Here is a 21,133-nt window from a genome sequence, read left to right as displayed (position 1 = left end):
GGATTGCCAACTCCAGGTTGGGAAATTCCTGAAGATTTGGAGCAGAGTCTGGGGAGAACAAGGTTTGGGGGGGACGCACCTCAGCAGGGTATAATACCACAGAATCTGACCTTCCAGGCAGCCATTTTCTCCAGGGGAGCTGATCTCTGTCGCCTGGAGATCAGCTGTAATTCTGGGAGATCTCCAAGTTCTACCTGGCAGTTGGCAACCCTGATTCTGTAGGGGATGGTTACACGTGAGACAGCAACTACCAAACCAACCAGTCATTGCAAATCGAAGCTGATTCATTATTGTTACACCCATTACTGTGAAAATGGTTTTTTTTTAAAGAAGCAAACACAGAAGAATTAGTTGAGGGGAAATTAATCTCAAATAATGTATGAGAGCACAAAGGTTAACTCCACAATGACAGCTCGGCTTCAGGGGCTAATTCTGGGCATGTCCCATGACTCTTGCATCCAAAGGTATTGGCCGCAATCTTCCATTCCCGTGCTACCACAAAGGTTCATCCTTCCCCTTTCACCATTCAAATATCATTTAAAGTCCCGTTTGCTTTATTATTGCACTGTTGGTATTTGTGAAGCTGCTCCATAAAACCAGAATTTGGACAAATGGCCGGTCTCGCATTTTTCACCACAGAAAAGGCCTGAGAAAAACTGAGTCCTTCTGAATGCATGAGGAAGCCGATGACGATGGCTGCAGCGCGAGAGACTCCCGCATTACAGTGAACAAGCACCACACCATCCTCCGAGAGAGAGAAAAAACAGAGCATGTTTAGAAAACCATTGCAGTCAAAAACAGATTTCACAACCATTTGCTCTTCAGCTATGGGATTTTTAGGTGTGCAGTTCTGGTTACTGGTCTTTGAAAGGACATCGCAGAGCTGGGAAAAGTACAGAAGAGGACAACCAAGATGGTTAAGGGGTTGGAGCACCTTTTCCTGTGAGGAAAGGCAGAAGAGTCTGGGACTTTTCAGTTTAGAAAAGAGCCGACCAGAGGAGGGGGGCATGGTAGAGGTTTATAAAATTATGCACGGGGTAGAGAGAGTAGACAGAACTCTTTCTCCCTCTTCCAAAATACTAGAACCCAGGGGCATCCAGTGAAGTTGATGGGCAGTACATTCAGGACAGACAGAAGGAAATATGTCTTTACTCAAGGAGTGGTTAAAATGTGGAATTCACTGCCAGAGGATTTGGTGATGGACACAGGCACAGATGGGTTAAAAGGGGATTGGATAGATTCATGCAAGATGGGTCTATTGGTGGCTAGTAGCCATGGCAACTAAAGGGAACCTTCACATTCAGAGGCAGTAATCCTCTGAAAACCAGTGCCAGGAGGCAACATCAGTGAAAGGCCTCAGCTATGCCCTATTTGTTTGACCCTCGAGTAACTGGTTGGCCACTGTGTGAGACAGGATGCTGGATTAGATGAACCACCGGTCTGATCCAGCAGGGCTCTTCTTGTGTTCTTATTTTTCATGTGATCCTAAGAAGACTTTTCTAGGAGTAAGCCCAACTGAATAAAATAGGATTCAGTTCTGAGTAAACCCGCTAAGAATTGCTCCCGTAAGCACCAATCCAAGCAAGCCTTTCTAATGAAATACAAGTTTTACTTCATCAAATGCATATTACAGTTTTACACATACTTAGCTGCCTTGAGCCAGATTGACCAATAACCATGGCATATAAACACATCAAATAAATATACAAATACAGTCTAACTTACTGATGATCAAAACAGAAGACTTCTGTTTTATATTGCTTCAACAGACTAACATGACTACCCCTCTAGAATGATTACTGATAAATATATCAGGTTGGATAGCGTAGGTCTTAACAGAGTTCACTTATTTGTATTAATTTAGTCTGTGAAAGCTATAAAGATTGTATTATCACCTAGTTTTGCTGTTGTGAATGGTCATTGTGTTAACAGAAGACGACGACGATAGACTGGATTTATACCCTGCCCTTCACTACACAAAGAAGTCTCAGAGCTGCTTACAATCTTCCTTTCTCCTCCCCTCCCCACAACAGACATCCTGTGTGAGGTAGGTGGGGCTGAGAGAGCTCTTTCAAGAACTGTCCTTGAGAGAACAGCTCTGAAAGAATTTATGACTGACCCGAGGTCACACCAGCAGCTACATGTGGAGGAGTGGGGAATCAAACTCAGTTCTCCCCGATTAGAGTCTGTGCTACTAACAACTATACCAAGCTGGCTCTCTTCACCATATATGAGATTTTCATAGAAATAGTTTTGGGGGAGAGCTGTGCTGGTCTGTAGTAGATGAGCAAGATCTGAGTCCAGTAGCATCTTAAAGACCAACAAGATTTCTGTGGTATTCTGAGTCAAAGCTTCCTTTGTCAGATAACTCTCGAAAGTGTATACCCCAGAAATCTTGTTGGTCTTAAAGTGCTAGTACACTAAAATGTTGCTCTTGCATAAAACTGTTACCGCTTGCACCTATGCATTTCATGGCCTTTTGGTCCTCTGTTACATTTCCTCCCTCTATGAAAGGGTGTATAGGTCACTCCAGTCATCCTAGGAGGCTCTGCTTTGGTTTCCCCAACCACCTAAAGCTAGATGGGTGGTGAACCCGTGGGCACTCAATGAAATTGCTGAGCAGACAGGTTAGAACAAATAAAAGGAAGTACTTCTTCACCCAATGAGTGATTAACACATGGAATTCACTGCCACAGGAGGTGGTGGCAGTTACAGACAGGGACGGCTTCAAGAGGGAATTGGATAAACATATGGAGCAGAGATACATCAGTGGTTATTAGCCACAAGGTATAGATAGGAACTCTGGGGCAAGTGATGCTCTGTATTCTTGGTGCTTGGGGGAAGGGGGCAACAGTGGGAGAGCTTCTAGTGTCCTGGCCCCACTAGTGGACCTCCTGATGGCATCTGGTATTTTTGGCCACTGTGTGACAGTGTTGGACTGGATGGGCCATTGGCCTGATACAACACTGGCTTCTCTCTTATGTTCTTTTTTGGTAAACAAATTTTTATTTTCTCAGGAATACAACATGTAAAATTAAATCATTTCATTCTATCAATTGTCTACCCCATTCCCAATTCCTCCCCTCCCTCCGGTGGCTTCCCGCAATGCTTCCCCCCCTGCTCCAAATTGCTTCATATCATCAACTATATCAGTTTCTTATCATTATAGTCTAAAGATAACATCATTTGACTTAATATTGATCTAAACATATTAAATTTTGTTTCACATCCCAGTTCTTTTCCAGATATATTTTAAAGTCACTCCATTCTTGAAAAAACACGTCGTCTTCTTTGTTATTCAACTTCTTCGTAATTTTGTCCATCTCTGCCATGAACAGAACTTTTTGTATCCAGTCTTCAATTTCTGGCACTTTCTCTGTTTTCCAAAATTGTGCATAAATCATTCTCGCTGTTGATCTCTCTTATGTTCTTATGACCCAAGAAAGGACCTTCTCTACTGTGGCACCAAAATTTTGCAACTCCCTCTCCAGGGAGATTCATCTGTCCCCCTCTATCAGTGTCTTCCACCAACAGGTGAAGACTTTTTTTCCTTCATATGGCATACTCCCAATTTGGTCCTCCTCCTAGTACTGTTTGTTTATGTGTTTCTAATGGAATTTTATCATTCTAGCTGTGTTTTTAATTGTTTAAATGTTTTTATGTTTGCCGCTTTATGGACCCGGATTGGGTGGAAAGGCGGAATAAAAATGTTATAAATAAATACACACACATTAGGGATACTATTCCCCAGATGGGGGTGGCGGATCCCCTACTTTCGCAGGTTCCTGTGAAATCTCCCCCCCCCCCCGATGCCATACGTTATGTGCTGACGTCACCTGGAAGTGACGTCAGCACATTGGTGACGTTGTGGGGCGACGCTCTGCTTTTTGGACAAAACTCTATGGTTTGAGGCCGTTTTTACCACAGTTTTGCCAGAAAAGCTGAGCATCACCCTTGACATCGCCGACGTGCTGACATCACTACTGGGTGATGTCAGCTTGTTATGCAACATCCCCATCCACCCCCAGAATGCCCCCCAAATCCCCCCACTGGCATGACGAAGGGACCTGGCAACCCTAGCACACATACATATCAGCTGATGGAGGCATTGGATCATGTGGTCACTGGTACACAGAAGTTTGTTTCAGTTGCTCAAAAACCATACAGCCCATGAAAGTATATCTCCATGGATTAATCCCCTGCCCCGTTTTCAGTCTCCTCGCAGGAACTTAAACTAGGCCCTCATTTTAAAGCAAAAGGGAATTGGTTAGTTGGAGGTAAGTATCACCGATCAAGCTTACTTCCAAGAAATGGTGTGCATTACTCCAGAGTTAGCCGTTTCAGGCAGAATGCTTCAAGGAAGGAGGACAGGCCTGCACTCAAATCAGCCCCACTCCAAACCGGGAAATATTGAATGGACAGAAAGCATTTCACTGACACAAACAGAAGTTCCCAGTCCCTTGAAACTAAGGAATGGGTTTTTCTTATTGTTAAAGCCTGGCATTGAACTGCTAGCCAACGAAGAATTGGTGTGAAAATTTGTGCTATTCTGTATCAGAATGCTGAATTTCAATCCTGCCCATGAATATTTGAAGACAGAGACTGGGATCTAAAGGGGCACGTGCAATATTCTGCATGTCCTCTTCTAGCTTTCTAGCTCTGTCTTCCCACAACATCCCCTTGTGTCTCCTGAAAGCATCCCTTCAAAGTATGGGAAAACCTTCTGGAATGGTATTCTGGGGAGAATAGCAAAAAACACACACACACAAACACATATTCATGGAAGTCCCAACAAATAACTGCATGCCAACCAATTTGATAGAAACATTGCCTCAAATTAGCCTAATATGGTACTTCCTATTACTAAGCAGTTCCCATTTCTCTTAAACAATATAGCTGTCCGCAACAAATCACCTAGGATAAATCGTAGGAGAGCGTCCCCTCCAACTTAAGTCTACGTGCAGGAACTTAAAGCAGGCCTCAGCCACCTTAAGCAAAAGATGAAAGAAATCTCTGTTGCTCACGATGGGATAGCTTTTGCCAAGTGGAGCAATTAATTGCTTGAAAGAGCCAGAGGCTGTCTGGACTAGCAGACTGGCTCCAATTAACTGATAAGGACCAAGGTCACGGGAGAGAGGAAGAAACTAGGTCAGAGCCTCCCATCTGAAACCCTACCACAAAGGTAAAAGCTCGATAACCTTGTCTTCCAAATACGATTGGATCATAGCTGTTGCAGGGACTGTAAACGGTAAAAAATTTACTCAAGGGAATGGAGACCCCCATCTCCCTAAGATGTGTAAATGAAGAGTATTTGGCTGGTATAACTTCGTATTTATCCACCATCATCCAAGGCATCCTGAGAGTCATGCCCCCCCCCCATCCCCCTTTTGCTGGGCTGGTAGAGGACACTTCTGAAAGATTCACCAGCAATGCTCCCTCTAAGCTGTGGGATCTTGTGCGCAAAAATTCTACTTTGTGAGCTACTGGCATTAAAGTTGTGAGCGAGCGATTTGGCTATTGCATCAATGAGTTTGCTCTGGAGCCATCCCTTCCTGAGCTAAGACAGAAATGTGTGAGCCGGAGGCTAAAAAAACTGAGCTAGCTCACACTAACTCCGCTTAGAGGGAACACTGTTCGCCAGCTACATTGGTTTGAATCGTTGTAAACTATCTTGCCCTGACCTGGGTAGCCCAGGCTAGCCTGATCTTATCACATCTTGGAAGCTAAGCAGGGTCAGCCCTGGTTAGTACTTGGATGGGAGACCTCAAGGAATACCAGGGATGCAACACGGAGGCAGCCCATGGAAAACCAGCTCTGAACATCTCTTGCCTTGAAAACCCTGTGGGGTCCCCATAGGCCAGTTGTGACTTAGTGGCCACAACAACAAAACTATGATTTATTAGTCCAACAGCAGATCCAGGTGGGTACTCCTATTGATCTGAAGCAGTAGAACAAAGTTAAGAGTCCAGTGGCATCTTTAAGACCAACAAAGCTTGAATAAAACTTTGTTGGTCTTAAAGGTGCCACTAGACTCTAACTTTTTTCTAGTCCAAGACTAAGCATCCATCTTCGTGTATCGGTTAATATCCTCTCTTCTTCCCCTCTTCAATAATAAAAAGACGGGCTGCAAATTTCCCCTAATTTTCAGATGTAAACCTAAGCCTTTCCAAAGTTTATCTAATACCACATGGTGATATGAAAAAGTCCTCGGTTACAGATTTGTTTGCCCGACTGAGTCCATTCATAATCTTGTTTTATTAACCTGGGCTACTTTGTAACATGGGGATTTTTTGTGTGTGTGAGAGGTAAATTATCTAATGTTTCCATCTGTCTGACAAAAGCATCTTACATTATGGAGCAGTACTGTAATGAAAGCGTACAATGCACCCTTGAGGATAAAGAACTGAAAAATTAAACTTCGAAGGCACACGAGTGGCGCAAGCATTGCAAACCTAAGCAGAGTTTCACCCTATTTAGCCCACTGGTTTCACAGGGCTCAGAAGTGAGCTAACTCTGTTTAGGACTGCACTGTTAGCACAGCAAGTCTAATTTAGAAATGAAGTGGAAACTGTAACCAGAAACCTCCAGGAGGGCATTAAGTGAATGCCCGTTTCAGGTGACTTGTAAACAATATGCTGCTTTCTTCCCTTCTAAAATAGCACAGTGCGCGATGAAGCAATATGACCTTCCTTAATTCCAAACTATGTAAATAATGAAAACGACACAGCTCATGGAATAACCGAGAATCAGATTCATCCAAGCGCTGTCACCTGGCAGTTCACCTGGGGAGGTTATACGAAATGCGTCGAGCTGATGTTTGTTTGTACAGTGTGGGCTTAGTCTGAGAACACGAGGCTTTTATAAAATAATACTTTGGAGATGTGATATTGCGTTGATATAAGGCAAAGTCCTAGCAAACTATATAAATGGTGGTGGAAAGCAATGCTCCCTCTAAGCTGTGAAGTCCTATGAGCAAAAATTCTACTCTGTGAGTTGCTGGCATGAAAGTTGGGAGCGAGCCATTTGGCTGCTGCATAAATTGGCATGCTCTGGAGCCCTCCTTCCTGGGCTGAGACAAAAAATGTGTGAGCCGGAGGCTAAAAAACTGTGAGCTGGCTCACACTGACTCAGCTTAGAGGGAACACTGGTGGAAAGTGCTGTCAAGTCACAGCTGACTTATGGAGACCCCTCTTGGGGTTTACAAGGCAAGAGACATTCAGAGGTGGTTAGGTTTGCCATTGCCTGCCGCCACATCATCACCCTGGTTTTCCTTGGAGGTCTCCCATCCAAATACTAGCCGAGGGCCGACCCTGCTTAGCATCCAAGATCTGAGAAGATCAGGCTAGCCTCGGCTCTCCAAGTCAGGGCCAAAAACAACTGCTATAAATATCAGCTGTTAATTTTGATATTTAGCTCAGTGCCACCGGCCAGCGATGTAAAGCTTGTTTCAAACCCATTAGCATTGATGGCTGCAGTCCAACTGCTTCTTGCACGAACAGAGAGCATTTCAGTGACACAAGAGGAGGTTCCCACTCACTTGGCCCTAAGGGGTGGCTTTTCAGGGCAACGGCACTGAAGCAGGAAGGAGGGGACAAGAAAGCCTTGTTCCACTTGCACTTCGTTGGATCCAACACACTGGGCTAACTTTGTGTCGGACCGTCACCTCTCAGTTTTTGTTACACTCATTCCGAGAATATAATATTAGTATTTTAAGATACTGGGGTGGAAAGCAGCATGATTTAGCTCACTCGTCAGATATTGGAGGCTAAGCAGGGTTGGTACTTAGATGGAAGCAGAGCTTTTTTTTCTGGGGAAACGCGCCGGAATGGAGTTCCGGAACCTCTTCGACAAAATTCTTTTAAAAGTTCGTGAGTTTTCAGTATACAGATTGAAAACTTCATTTCCCTCTTGAGAGTTCTGGCACCTCTTTTTCCTATTAATTAAAAAAAAGAAAGAAAGCCCTGGATGGGAGACCACCAAGGAAGGGTTTGCAGAGGAAGGCCGTGGCAAAGCACCTCTCCTTCTCCCTTGCCTTGAAAGCCCCTTGCTGGGATTGCCATAAATTGGCTGCAACTTGATGGCACTTTATACACACATTTTCAGAGACTAGGCAATACTTTGGGTTGAGTTTTGTTCTATTTCTTTTAAATGGTAGGGTATTGTAAACAGATCAGCCAATATCATAATGCCGCTTTATAAATCAATGGTGCGACCTCATCTGGAATACTGTGTGCAGTTCTGGTCACCACACCTTAAAAAGGATATTATAGCTTTGGAAAAAGTGCAGAAAAGAGCAACTAGAATGATAAAAGGGTTGGAACACTTTCCCTATGAGGAACGGTTAAAGCGCTTAGGGCTCTTTAGCTTGGAGAAACGACGACTGAGGGGTGACATGATTGAGGTTTATAAGATTATGCATGGGAAAGAGCAGGTAGAGAAAGAGGTACTTTTCTCCCTTTCTCACAATACAAGAACCCGTGGGCACTCCATGAAATTGCTGAGCGGTCGGGTTAGAACGGATAAAAGGAAGTACTTCTTCACCCAAAGAGTGATTAACACTTGGAATTCACTGCCACAGGAAGTGGTGGCAGCTACAAGCATGGATGGCTTCAAAAGGGAATTAGATAAGCATATGGAGCAGAGGTCCATCAGTGGCTATTAGCCACAAGGTATAGATAGGGACTCTGGGGCAAGTGATGCTCTGTCTTCTTGGTGCTTGGGGGGGGGGTCAACAGTGGGAGGGCTTCTAATGTCCTGGCCCCACTGGTGGACCTCCTGATGGCACTGGTATTTCTAGCCACTGTGGGATACAGAGTGTTGGACTGGATGGGCCTTTGGCCTGATCCAACATTGGCATCTCTTATGTTCTTATGTTTTGTTAACTAAAAATATCTGAATCAAAATTAAACACAGAGAAAAAATTTCACTTAAGTCGGACAGTGATGATTTGCTTGGCTATACGAAGATGAGTAGGAAAACATCAGAGTTATCAAAATAATTACATTATTGTGATAATATGCCCAGTTTCATTTTACATTCAGGTTCTCTCAGTCAGCAATTAAGAGGGGCTCAAGTCTCAGCAGCAGCATTAAGACCCACATATCGCAATGCACACTTGCTCATTTCTTTCACCCTACCCTGCTGAAAAATTATTGCCATACGCCACTTCCTTGAGTGATTTACCTTCAACTTGACTTGCTCAATAAATTCAAAGCACTCGGGAAAATAAGACAAAATGTCAGTCTCGGGCAGATCGAGGATAGGAATGGTCTTGCATGTGAAGTCATCGGGGAAGGCGTTTTCAACTCCATAGGCGACATTTAGAATGTGGGTAACCTAAAATACAGAAGAGCGATCATCAGGAATGTAAGCTGCTTCTAAAGTCTCCAAAATTTGACATGGCTGTGGATCTCCATCCCTCAGGGAGAAATCTGTCATAAATAATATTAATAATAATAATAATAATAATTGTCACAGTCAGATATTTGACTGGTAGGTGGTGTTCTGCAATTCGAGATCTATCCAAATTCTTGGGAATTCCAGATGTATCTTCACAGGATTCTTGGTCTTCCAAGCAACACTGCCTTCTGGAGCTGAGCTGGTGTTATTTACGTGATGATGGTGGTGGTGGTGGTGGTGGTGGGTAGACATCTTGGTCTCAAGCAGCAGAAAAAAGTTCAAGTCCAGTGGGACCTCTTAAGACCGGCAAAGTTTTATTCAAGGTATATGCTTTTCTGTGCATGCACATGAAAGTGTGTACCTTGATTAAATCTTTGTTGGTCTTAAACATGCCACTGGGCATGAACTTTTTTCTATTACTATTATTATTATTAGTGCATTTTATACTACCCATCTTCCACATGAGCTTAAATTAAATACTTTTCAGTAACTATTAATATAGTATGCTATATTCATTACATAATGTGAAGTAGTGAAGACAAAGATGCAGAGAAGAACAGCCCAACTGAACCTGCACTTAGTTTTCCAGAGGAGGGATTGACACCCCTGCTCCAAAGATATTACAAGAATAAATCCGTCGTATTTTAGCAGAACTTATTCCATGCACTACAGTCTGCAACGCCATTCAATAATGACCCAACTGTTTTTGGAGGGGACCGTCAAGCCTTTTGAAATGTTCAATATATGCTGAACCCGAGAAAGTTCTATAGCATTATTTCTCATTACCCTGTATTTTTTCATGGTCTCCAGGTCATGGGCAGCATCCTGTGATCCTGTGAGGGCAGAAGACACATCATCTCACTGTTTGGGAAAGGCAGGACATGCAGACATCAAGACCACCCAGTCTCTTATAGAGAGAGGGGATTGACAGGAAGCAGAGGCACACAATAAACACTCAGTAGTTAGAATCATAGAATCAGAGAGTTGGAAGGGGCCATCTAGTCCAACCCCCTGCTCAATGCAGGATCAGCCTAGAGAGCATCCCTGACAAGTGTTTATCCAGCCGCTGCTTAAAAACTGCCAGAGAGGGGGAGCTCACCACCTTCCTAGGCAGCTGATTCCACTGTTGTACAACTCCTACTGCCAAAATGTTTTTCCTTAGATCCAGCCGGTACCTTCCCGCCCTTAATCTAAACCCTTTATTCCGAGTCTTCTCCTCTGCTGCCAACAGGAACAGCTCCCTGCGCCTCCTCCAAGTGACAGCCCTTCAGATACTTCAAGAAAGCCATCATGTCCCCCCTCAACCTCCTCTTCTCCAGATTAAACATTCCCAAATCCCTCCGCCTGTCCTCACAGGGCTTGGTCTCCAGGCCCCCGATCATCCTCATTGCTCTCCTCTGCACCCGCTCCATTCTGTCCTCATCCTTTATAGAATAGTTAGAAGTAATGCTAATGGTATATTTGACAGCATACAATTACAGAAAGAAGATGTACCCTTCCACCTCTCGAAGCCCATAAAAGATACATTAGTGCAGTTTTGGATTTTTTGTTTAAAAAAACATACACATGCCCCATTTCTTTGGCTCCAACCTGCATATTACTCACCCAGCAAGAGCCATGGTTTCACGACACCCACTTGCAGATCCAAGCTCAGGTCCTGTACGTAACCACAGGACTCTCCGTCGTTCAGATCAGCGGCTTCGACCACCTGCATGCGGGCATCCTTCCACGTCTCTATAATCCTCTTCCCTGATAAAGTGGTGACTCGGGTACATTGCTTCCTTAAATTAGTCCTGGAGAAGGCTCTGATCTCTTGAGTGAGTGAGTGCATTACATGAGCAAGGAAACCTTCAAGCTAATAGCAAAAAAGGGCGGGGAGGCTGGGGAGAGAGCTTACGTGCCTGTATGACTACTTTCTCTCTGTGGGTGTAGCATCCCCAGTGAGTGCGGTGAACACAGTAGTGCCCCCCCCCTCCTCTGCAGAGTCTGCAAACGGCAGCAGGCAAAAAGAGAAACCTTCCAGTCTATTTAGCTTCCTGTGCCTGAGGTCCTTGTGTAAGGCAGCTTTTCATTGGCCTCTGCGATCGGTTTCCTGATTGGTTAAAGAATCCCTTTCTGTCAAGTAGCATTGAGCCTCTGGCACGGATGAAATGACACATGAGCACATGCCTGGGTACGCTCACTCTTTTGGGGTTTTTTCACCTCCCTGTCAAATTGACGTGTTCAAAAGGGAGGGAGGGAATAGTTATTAAATGATAAGACAGCAAAAAGAATCCTTAGTAAAGCAGAGACAAAATCGTAATAGCTGAGCATAATACAGAAATAATGAGAAGAAGGGACTATGAAGAAACACCCACAAATCTAAATAAACTTTTATACAAAAAATTATGATAAATCAGTTTTTGTTAATCAGGTGTGTAAAATAATTAGCTTACAAGCGGAGAAGCTGCAAGGACTTGTGGGGGCCATTTCCCCCATATCCCCTTCCCCATACTATTTCCTTTTCTGTAGAAAATTTCTGGCGTGATCTGGTCCATGGGGTCGCGAAGAGTTGGACTCAACTGTACGACTGAACAACAACAACAAGAAGTGAGCAGTGTCTCACAAAAGCTCCACTTATTTTTTGTTAGTCTTTAAGGTGCTACTTAGAGAGACAGATTAATCTGTTGTGATACTTCCAGAATGCAGAGATGATTGAACAAGCAGGCTAGATTTGCCTGTTTCACGCTTTGTTTCCAGCAGTACTAGAATTTGAAAAACACACATCAAAAAGAATTCCAGCAGTCCAGTAGATCTATCAGAGCTTCTTCTTGTTGTTTTTCCTGTTGTTGTTGCACCCACTGGTGTCCAGTGACCTGCGTAACCGATCTACTTATTTGTGCTCTATTGTGCTCCTGTTATCTCAAGCCTAGTTCTGCCACCCCCTTGAGTCTCAGATGATTCAGATCTGCTGCATTATCAGTTAACGTGGCTTAATGTAATATAATCGCAGCGTCTCGATGAATCCAAGACGATTAGGGATATCAGGCACTTCAGAAGCCTCCAGCTCAAAACTTCCTTTTCAAGCAGTGAAGAAACTGTCTGGGTTTGCCATTTTTGGCAGAGGGTGATTTATATATAGTTTGCTGTTTATTATAAATGAAGGATTCGGGTGGTAGTAGAAACTGCCGTCAAATCACAGCCAACTTACAGCAACCCTGCGGAGTATTCAAGGCAAGAGACGTTCAGAGGTGGTTTGCCATTGCCTGCCTCTGTGTAGCAACCCCGGACGTCCTTGCCGGTCTCCCATCTAAATACTAACCAGGGCCTGCTTAGCTTCTGGTGAGATCTGGCTAGTCTGGGCCGTCCAGGCCAGGGCAAAGAATTCTCGTAAAAGGGAAAGTGAGTATATTGCAGTTTCTGCCCAGTCGTGCCATAGAATTTTTGCTGCCTGACCTTGCTTCTAGGGCTGACCCAAATATAGCACTGGAGGGCACCGTCATGCCCATGATGTATCTCCTGGTGCCCACTCATTTGTTGTCATTGGTTCTAACAGGTGTGAAGTGAGACACCAAAACTGTCAGCTTAGCCAGGTAGTGATACAGTAGGGTTGCCAGCTTCAGCTTGGGAAATACCTGGAGGTTCTGGGGGTGGAGCCTGAGGAAGGTGGGGTTTGGGGCATAATGCCACAGAGTCCAATTTCCAAAGTGGCCATTTTTTCCAGGTGAGCTGATCTCTATCAGCTGGAGAACAGTTGTAATAGCGGGAGATTTCCACCCACCACCTGGAGGTTGGCAACCCTTTGATACAGGTTGGGCAGAGCTCTTGATAGAAGGGACGGGGCGACTTATCCATTAGGCACAGTAAGCACAGTAGGCCTAGGGCCCACGATACATTTAGGGGCCCATGAAAATGTTTTAATTTAATTGGTGTAGTGGTTAAGTGCGCAGACTCTAATCTGGGAGAGCTGGGTTTGATTCCCCACTCCTCCACTTGCAGCTGCTGGATGACCTTGGGCAAGCCATAGTTCTGTCAGAGCTGTTCTTGAAAAAGAACAGTTTCTCTCAGTGCTCTGTCAGCCCCACCTACCTCACAGGGTGTCTGTTGTGGGGAGGGGAAGGGAAAGGAGTTTGTAAACCGCTCTGAGACTCCGAGTAAAGGGCAGGGTATAAATCCAATCTCTTCTTCTTCTTCATGCTGCATTCACAGAATGTATTTTTTTAAAAAAAATGCCTAATGCAGTTCTGACTGCAGCCACTAGGGGCAGAGGAAAGGCAGTGCCTTTCTGCACACTTTGCTACAAGGATGAGAGAAACCATTTGGTTTATATAATGATCTTGTCTGTTCATATTGCCACCTCCTCAACAATTGCAGAAAGTGTGCATGCCCAGGAAAGCTTAGACCCAGAATTAAACTTTGTTGGTCTTAAAGATGCCACTGGACTCAGACTTTGTTCTGTTGCTTCTGACCAACACCATATCAATTGGCTTTTAAGACTTTTTTTTTTTTAAGGTCTGGTAAAAAGGGAAAAACTTAAGATTTTTTTGCTGCGGATCTATAATTTTTTCCTTTCCTGGCTTTGATAGAACTGATATGATCACATTGTACGTGGAGTCAGTGAGCCGAGTAAGATTTTCTGTAGGTCTGTTTTTTAAATGTACTTATTTAATTCATTTATACCCCACTTTTCAACCCAATGGGGACCCAAATCGGCTTACGTCATTCTCCTCGCCTCCATTTTATCCTCACAACAACCCTATGAGGTAGGTTAGGCTGGCCCAAGGTCACCCAGCAAGCTTCCATGGCATGAGTAGGTGTTCAAACCTGGATCTTGTAAATACTAGTCTGACACTGTTAATCACTACACCACACTGACTCTGTAACAGCTCATGTAAGAGAAGGTCTTGGAGGTCTTTATACTACTCCTCACAGTATCTACCTGTTAAGTTGCTCGCTTAACAAAGTAGTTGGAGAGTGATTCAGCAAAGGTTCAACTTTATTCAACTCGAACATAACTCCAACACGGATCAACATCTGATAGCCAGAACAGCTTTTACATTGCAGCTGTTCTGCTTTTAAACTCTCCCGGCTAATGTAGCCACGCCTACTGTACATTTACCAACCAATAAAGTTGTATGCATAAGGACCAATCACGGACGTTCCCGCTCAGGGAGCTTGCTGACAAGTGATTGGTTGGTTCTTCCTGGGCTATCAATGTGATTGGATGGATTTGGATCCTAGCCCAGGACGAAGCTTAACATTGTACTTCAGTTAGATGATTCATGTATTGCAATGGCAGCTATTGAATACATTACACTACCCAGGCCAGGAGTTTTCCCATTTTTTTTTAATTGCTCAATTTCTTTTTGGATTTCAGAATATGTAATGGGAGTAGCCAGAGTGCCCTTCTGAGAGATCTAGAGAGACAACAGCTGCAGCCTACGATGCATCTAGGGATCCCTTAATGTGTTCTGATGAGGCATCTTGGTCTTGTTGGTGTAATTATGGTGAATAAAATGTATAAATCTGAGTATTTCCTGGTTCTGTATTGCATGGAGCTTATTGTGTTTCTTCTGCAGGGGGCACTTTGGCACTACTCCGTCATTCCTTTTCCGCAATCAGCTACATGTGGGATTAAAATGAGACGCTTCAAAATGGCAATAGAGAGTTATAGCCTCCATAATAATGCCAGTCCCTCAAGCAAGATTCTCTACTGTATATTTACTTGGACGTGAGTCTCAGCAGCCGCTCAGAATGTTTTCCCGTCTGAGGCTACTGCCACCAATGCTCCCCCCCGCGCCCCCGACTGCCTCCCCCCACGCAGGAGGCAGAGGAGATAACACGCCTTATCTCTTTGCTGTTCCCAAGCCCTTCACAGTCTTTTAAGGTGCCCCAAGATTCCTGTTTATTTTTGCAACCACAAAACAACCATGAAACCAGCGACCCCTTCTGGAATTACTATCTCACAAGATTTAGTTATCTCGTAAGAGAACTGGGCCATCATTCGGATTAAAGGTAAAGGTAAAGGTTTCCCTTGCTCAAAAGCCAGTCAAATCTGACTCTAGGGGTGCAGTGCTCATCTCCGTTTCCAAGCCAGAGCCAGCCAGCGCTGTCTGAAGACTTCTCCGTGGTCATGTGGCCAGCGTGACTAGACGCCAAGGCGCATGGATTGCCGTGGTTTTATTCAGGTTGTGCTGAAAGGGCAGCTGGACTCTTGCCAAAAGGAGGAATCTTGCCAGAGTTTGGAATCGGGCACGGTTGGCTTGTCCTGCTGCTTTTAGAGTGGCAAAGTGAAGCGTGGAAGGAAGGGGGATTTTCTGTTCCAGTTCCTGGGCAGAAGGTTCAGCTAGGCAGGCAGGAAGCCAGTCACCTGGCTGGCAGGGCAGGCTCTTGTCACCCCCCAAAATATGCCACCTGAGGCCTTCTTAAGTCCAATTTTCCAACAGCACCATTCATTCCTATTTCCACCCTTTAATTAATGATGTCCCATTCACTAGCAAAAGCCGTAGCTCACCTGAAGCCATCTTTAAAAACGTTCTGGTCGGACAAGGGGGGTTAATGACTACTTTGCAGCCGAAGTGACTGCATTCTAGTTTTCTTTCTTTTTTTTAATTATCATGACAGCATGTTAATCAAATTCAAATGATAAAAAAAATAAAATGCAAGCGATAACTTTGATAGAAAGAAGGAAACCAATAATTAGTAGCTCCACACTTTCCCCCAATCAAGAAGTGATGAAGGATCGCGGCAGGAATGAACGGGAGGTTATTAACTAAGCTGAGAAACTGGGGGGGAGGGAATAAAATTTACAGGGACGATAGGCCTTTTTTTGCCATCAAGTCACAGCTGATTTATGGCAACCCCGTAGAGTATTCAAAGCAAGAGACGTTCGGAGTTGGTTTGCAGTTGCCTGCCTCTGGGTTGCACCCCTGGTTTTCCTTGACAGTCTCCCATCCCAATATTAACCATGTATTACACTGCTTAGCTTCCAAGATTCGTTGAGATCAGGCTAGCCTGGCCTATCCAGAGCAGGGCACAATAGACCTAACCAGAGGTCGTTTCGTAGAAAAAGAGCTAGGGGAACTCATTAGCATAACTCATTAGCATGTGCCACACCCCCTGACATCACCGGAAGTATGTCATGAGGCCACACCCCCTGAATGCGCTTGCCCGCTTCGGGAGAAGGGATCAAAGTGTAATATAAGCCTCCTCCGAGACTTGATCACACCAATCTCAACTCTCTTTTGGGTCTTGATGCCTGCCAGTCATTCCCCCTGCCTGGGGGAAGCCGCGTTGGACCAAAATACAGTCCAAACTGCTGTAAGGAACACCCGTCCACCCTGAGCGCTTATAGGGTGTGTCAAATCACCATTTTACCCCAACCGGAAGCAGGGGGTGGGGCTTCATTGTGTGCCCCGCCCCCCGGTCCTCACCCGGGGGGACTGTGTTCCCCCGCGTCCCCCCCCCGAAATGACTCCTGGACCTAACAGGTCTCTCAGTATTGCTTTTTGAGTCCCCATTGGAAAGGCAGGTGCTGCCATTTCATATTCAGTTTTTTGAAAGTGCCAGAGATCTGCTCTGGAGAGTGAAGGAGGGAAAACTTTGTGGGAAATACTGGACTGCCATATGTTGGCATTGTCATTGTGACGAAATGGGGACCCGCCCTCAGCCCTGGGAGACTGAATACCCGTTCTGTGGCTCGCAAGCCCCTGTTTTTGCCTGCCCACCCTGCCTGGTGGGGCTACTTCCTTCCTCTGTCGCTGCCAAGACTACCAGCTTGCCTGGAGGGCCAAAGCCTTTATCTGCCAGGCTCTGCCCCTGGGGTGGGTCCATACTTTCCTGTACTTTTTCCCTAAAGCTTCTGAGAAATGTAGGCAGGCAGGTATGGCCAGCCCCATTGTTACCTATGGAGTCCCTCCCCCCTCCAGAGGACTACCAGACTGGCAGCCATTTTAAGGCACTGTTGCCTCTGCCTGGCAGCCATTTCGTTACAGTCATTGTCTGGATTTGTTGCCCAAATGGGCTCGTTGCCTGGTGTGCCAAAGGCTCAGTACTGAACATAGCCAGTTGAAGTTCTAAAAGCAGACAGATCACTTATTGCAATAAATGGAGACCCTGGGGAGGGGGGGGGAGAGAGGAAGAAGAAGAGTTGTATTTATACCCCGCCCTTCACTTGGAGTCTCAGAGTGGCTTACAATCACCTTCACTTCCTCTCCGCACAACAGACACCCTGTGAGGTAGGTGGGGCTGAGAGAGCTCTGAGAGAACTGTGACTGACCCACAGTCACCCAGCTGGGGAATCAAACCCAGTTCTCCAGATTAGGATCCACTGCTCTTAACCACTACACCAAACTGGCTGTCCCTGAGCTATCTCTCTATATTATAAAGCTAATTTGGGGTGACCATGCTCGATGCGCTCCCTCAGCCATAGGCTGAGGCGGCCGCCACTCACACCAGGGATGCTGGCCACTGGCCATGGTCTCTGCCCCCACCCACAGAGGTGGCGCCGGAGTGAACGTGCCCTGCTACAGGCTACAGGCTCCCAGCTGCCCTGCGCCCGGACGACGGCTGCACTGCCCACTCCAGCACACGGGGGCTGCCTCCAGCCGCGCCTGACCTGCTGCCGACGATGACTACATGCAGCTGGCTGGCCTCTCACTGGGCGGGGCTGGTGCACCACCGGTCCCAAGGCTGCTGGAGGTCACCCAGCCACTCCCTCACCCCCCAACTCCAAGGGGTCGCGTGGGGGGAGAGATCAGGAGACTGGGGGCGTCTCCGTCACGCTGTGCTAGGGTTCATTGTCTTCCTCCACAATGAGCTTTGCTCCTAGTTTTATACCATGAAAGCTATACTTTTGGCGGCATGCAGAGATGCCCTTCTTACATCATAGACATTCGATTTCCTATGTACCTATTTAAGGTTTATCTTAGCTAAGTAGGTGCTTTGGCAGACGTACATTTCACCATGTAAGTGCTCTTGACCTTTACATCATGAGGCTTTCCAGTTCCCTAAAAATTCCTTCTAAGTAAGCATCTGTTTCTGGGTACCGGACTGTGGTTTTGTCAAAAGCCTATCAACTTGTGGTTAACATATCCTGGTTGTCAAAACCCTGTCAACTTGTGGTCAACATATCCTGGTTTCTTCATGTACTTGCTGTGCAGATAAGCTGAAAATAACTTGCAGTGCTGTGGTCAGTTAGCACAAGCCATGAACTTTAATATGCAGCCTGTTAGTCCTCTAGGATTAGCATTGGCATTGGCATTACTTGTGTTAGGCCTTGTTGCCTTACTAGGCCTTGCTACCTGCCTCATCAGTCCCCCTCCCCCTTTGAGGATATGTTTGGATTACAACCGTATCATCAGTTCTAGCTATCTCTTGCCTTAGCAGAGCTTCATAATAATGTTGTGCTGGGGGGTTTCCTTTTCGGAGACAGGCTGTGCCCATTGATCATAGATTTGGGACACCATGAATGCAGCAGCATAGCAGAATGATTAAAATGGTGGCCATGGTGGCAATTTGTAGCAACTTTCATAAGCATCCCCCTATATTGGGTATCCACCCAGATAACCATGTCCAGAGATCCCGGGTCTGGTCCTGTCCAACCCCTGTGAATGCTCTTATGGCTTCTTTAACTTTTTCGTTTTTGGTTATGTTACCACTTTGATCGACATAGAAACAGCATTTTTCTCCCAATAAGGCACATCTCCCCCCCGCCGCCACCTGGGTTGCTAATATGTCAATTGCTCTCCGATTCTGTAATACCACCTGTGCCAATTAGGTTACTTCTTGCTGAACCCCTTGTATGGTTTCTACTGTGGCACTGAATTGTTAGCAGATGAACTGAATATTTGCTTTTATGTATTTATGTTTGCTGACACACACTCACTGCCATGGACTGTGACTATGACTCCCTATGGGTTTGGGAAAGCTGTGTGCTCTGAATACTGTGAAGAGATGCTCTGCCTGCACTTTATGCTAATGAGATTTGCACTCAAACAGCCCCAGCCTGAGGAAGAAGAAAGCATCGCCATTATGGGTCAGCACAAACAACAACTTTTATGGTTTCAGCCACCATTGCATGAACTGTAAGGAGAGACGTAACCCTTGGTATCTGGTTTGCATCCAAAAAGACAGTTTCCTGTTGAATGGTCATTTTATGGCTTGGGACCAAGCTACATCTCTCTACACATCAAAGGTTGCCTTGGTACCATCTTCACACCTTGACCAGATGCATCCCCTGAGTTAAAGGTTTAGATTTCAATATTGCCCACTCCTCTTAGGTAGGCACGTCATTGCTTAATAACCAATAGTGTTAGTTCTTGGGATGGACCGCCGGTGGGGAAGGACAAGAAGGATGGCACCAATGCCAGCCCCCAAGAGTCCCCTATATAAAGTGAGGTTCAACAGTTTGGACCCCGCTAGCCATCTTCTCTCTTAAGCTATTTACTTACAGCCTTGCTGTACAAGTAACTCTTTGTTCTTACTGACCTCGTGGACTGCAGCCACAAAGGTCCACACATGTTTGGCAGGTTCCAACCATGTGCATATAGATTTCCTATAGTTATTCTAGTCTTGTTCCTGTATTCTTCGTTGAGAAGGTCACGCTTCGGATCAGATAAGTATTTGCTACTCCCCTTTCCCATCCTTTAGTATAAAAGTGACTATTTCCTACTCTTGTAACCCTGAGGAACTGGTACGATTGTGTGTGTGATTCCATTTTTGTATGTATGTGAACCAAATATTATTACTTAGTAAAAAGAACAAATTGATTTCAAGGTACTAGTCTTGTCTCCGTTAATACCACTGGGAAATTTCTTGGGTCGGTTTTGGACTTCTGTATACACAGGCGAAGGGAACCCAAACCTTTAGTCTTGCCTCTGCTGTAGATAAAGCAGTTCGGCTAACAGAATGCTATTTCAAGTTCCTTGGGAATGTTTACAATGGTTTGTTCCAACATGTTAACTCCAAGCCAAGGGAAGGCGGCCTAGAGGAAAGTATGAAACCCTCCTGGGTATTCCTTCAAGGTATTTATGGACCGGTGTCTGATTCTATGTGCAAAGCTTCCCATACTTAAGACTTCCGATGTGCTAATTTGAAGATGGTTTTCAACTGTGCAGGGAGGCAAAGGTGGAGGCTGGGCTCGGTCTGCTGGGGCAGAGCGTGGGGCTACTGGCAGCATGTTATGGAAGAGTTCTGGCCCAGCAGAGGAAGGGAGAGCTGGCAAGGAAAGGTCAATCAGAGGTGGTGGTGGGGCACTCTGGTTGGGCAACAAAGGGGAAAAAGGCATGCCTGAAGGCTGAGGAGGCTGAGGGGACCCAGAAGATGGAGGGGAACCTGTTCCTACCCTTGGATTTCCCAAATCTCTGGGTGGCCCCTTCAATACCCCATCCACTGGAATCTAAGTCATTGGTTCATTCTAATACCTCTACCCTTGGCTTGGCAGGGTTTTTTTCCCCGCATTTGGCATCACATTCATATTTCGTTGCAGCATCAACATATTTAGTTACCCAAAAAATGCAACTTGGCTTGATTATGTATAGTTGCGGTTTTGTTCTTTTGGACAGTTTTTCATAATCCAAAAGTTATTAATTTGCTAGACTTCTCTCCTGAGTCCCAATGATATATAAATTTATAAGTATATTCTTCATTAATTTTACACCAAACCTTCAAAACCTTTCAGCAGAAGAAAAATTGTTCCCAAAATTCAGTGTTATTAATTGCCGTTCTAAGGTAAGGACTTCCAGGGGCCAGTTTC

The 21,133-nt window shown here is 45.3% G+C and overlaps 1 protein-coding gene across 1 annotated transcript; it reads right to left on the bottom strand.

Moving 5' to 3' along the window:
- Positions 1-151: 151 nt before the first annotated feature.
- DUSP19 (dual specificity phosphatase 19) lies at positions 152-11,426 on the bottom strand. The gene is made up of 4 exons (XM_015406096.1): positions 11,005-11,426; positions 10,186-10,232; positions 9,184-9,336; positions 152-745 (listed from the first exon to the last, which is right to left on the bottom strand). Exons 1-4 carry the CDS (start codon positions 11,228-11,230, stop codon positions 527-529), a joined length of 645 nt encoding a protein of 214 aa, XP_015261582.1. The 5' UTR covers positions 11,231-11,426; the 3' UTR covers positions 152-526.
- Positions 11,427-21,133: the final 9,707 nt, after the last annotated feature.

Source organism: Gekko japonicus, unplaced genomic scaffold (genome assembly GCF_001447785.1).
Source record: "Gekko japonicus isolate JY-2015 unplaced genomic scaffold, Gekko_japonicus_V1.1 scaffold683, whole genome shotgun sequence".
NCBI classification, from domain to species: domain Eukaryota; kingdom Metazoa; phylum Chordata; class Lepidosauria; order Squamata; family Gekkonidae; genus Gekko; species Gekko japonicus.
The sequence above is the reverse complement of the archived record's forward strand: the minus strand, read 5'-3'. Positions and strand labels throughout refer to the sequence as shown.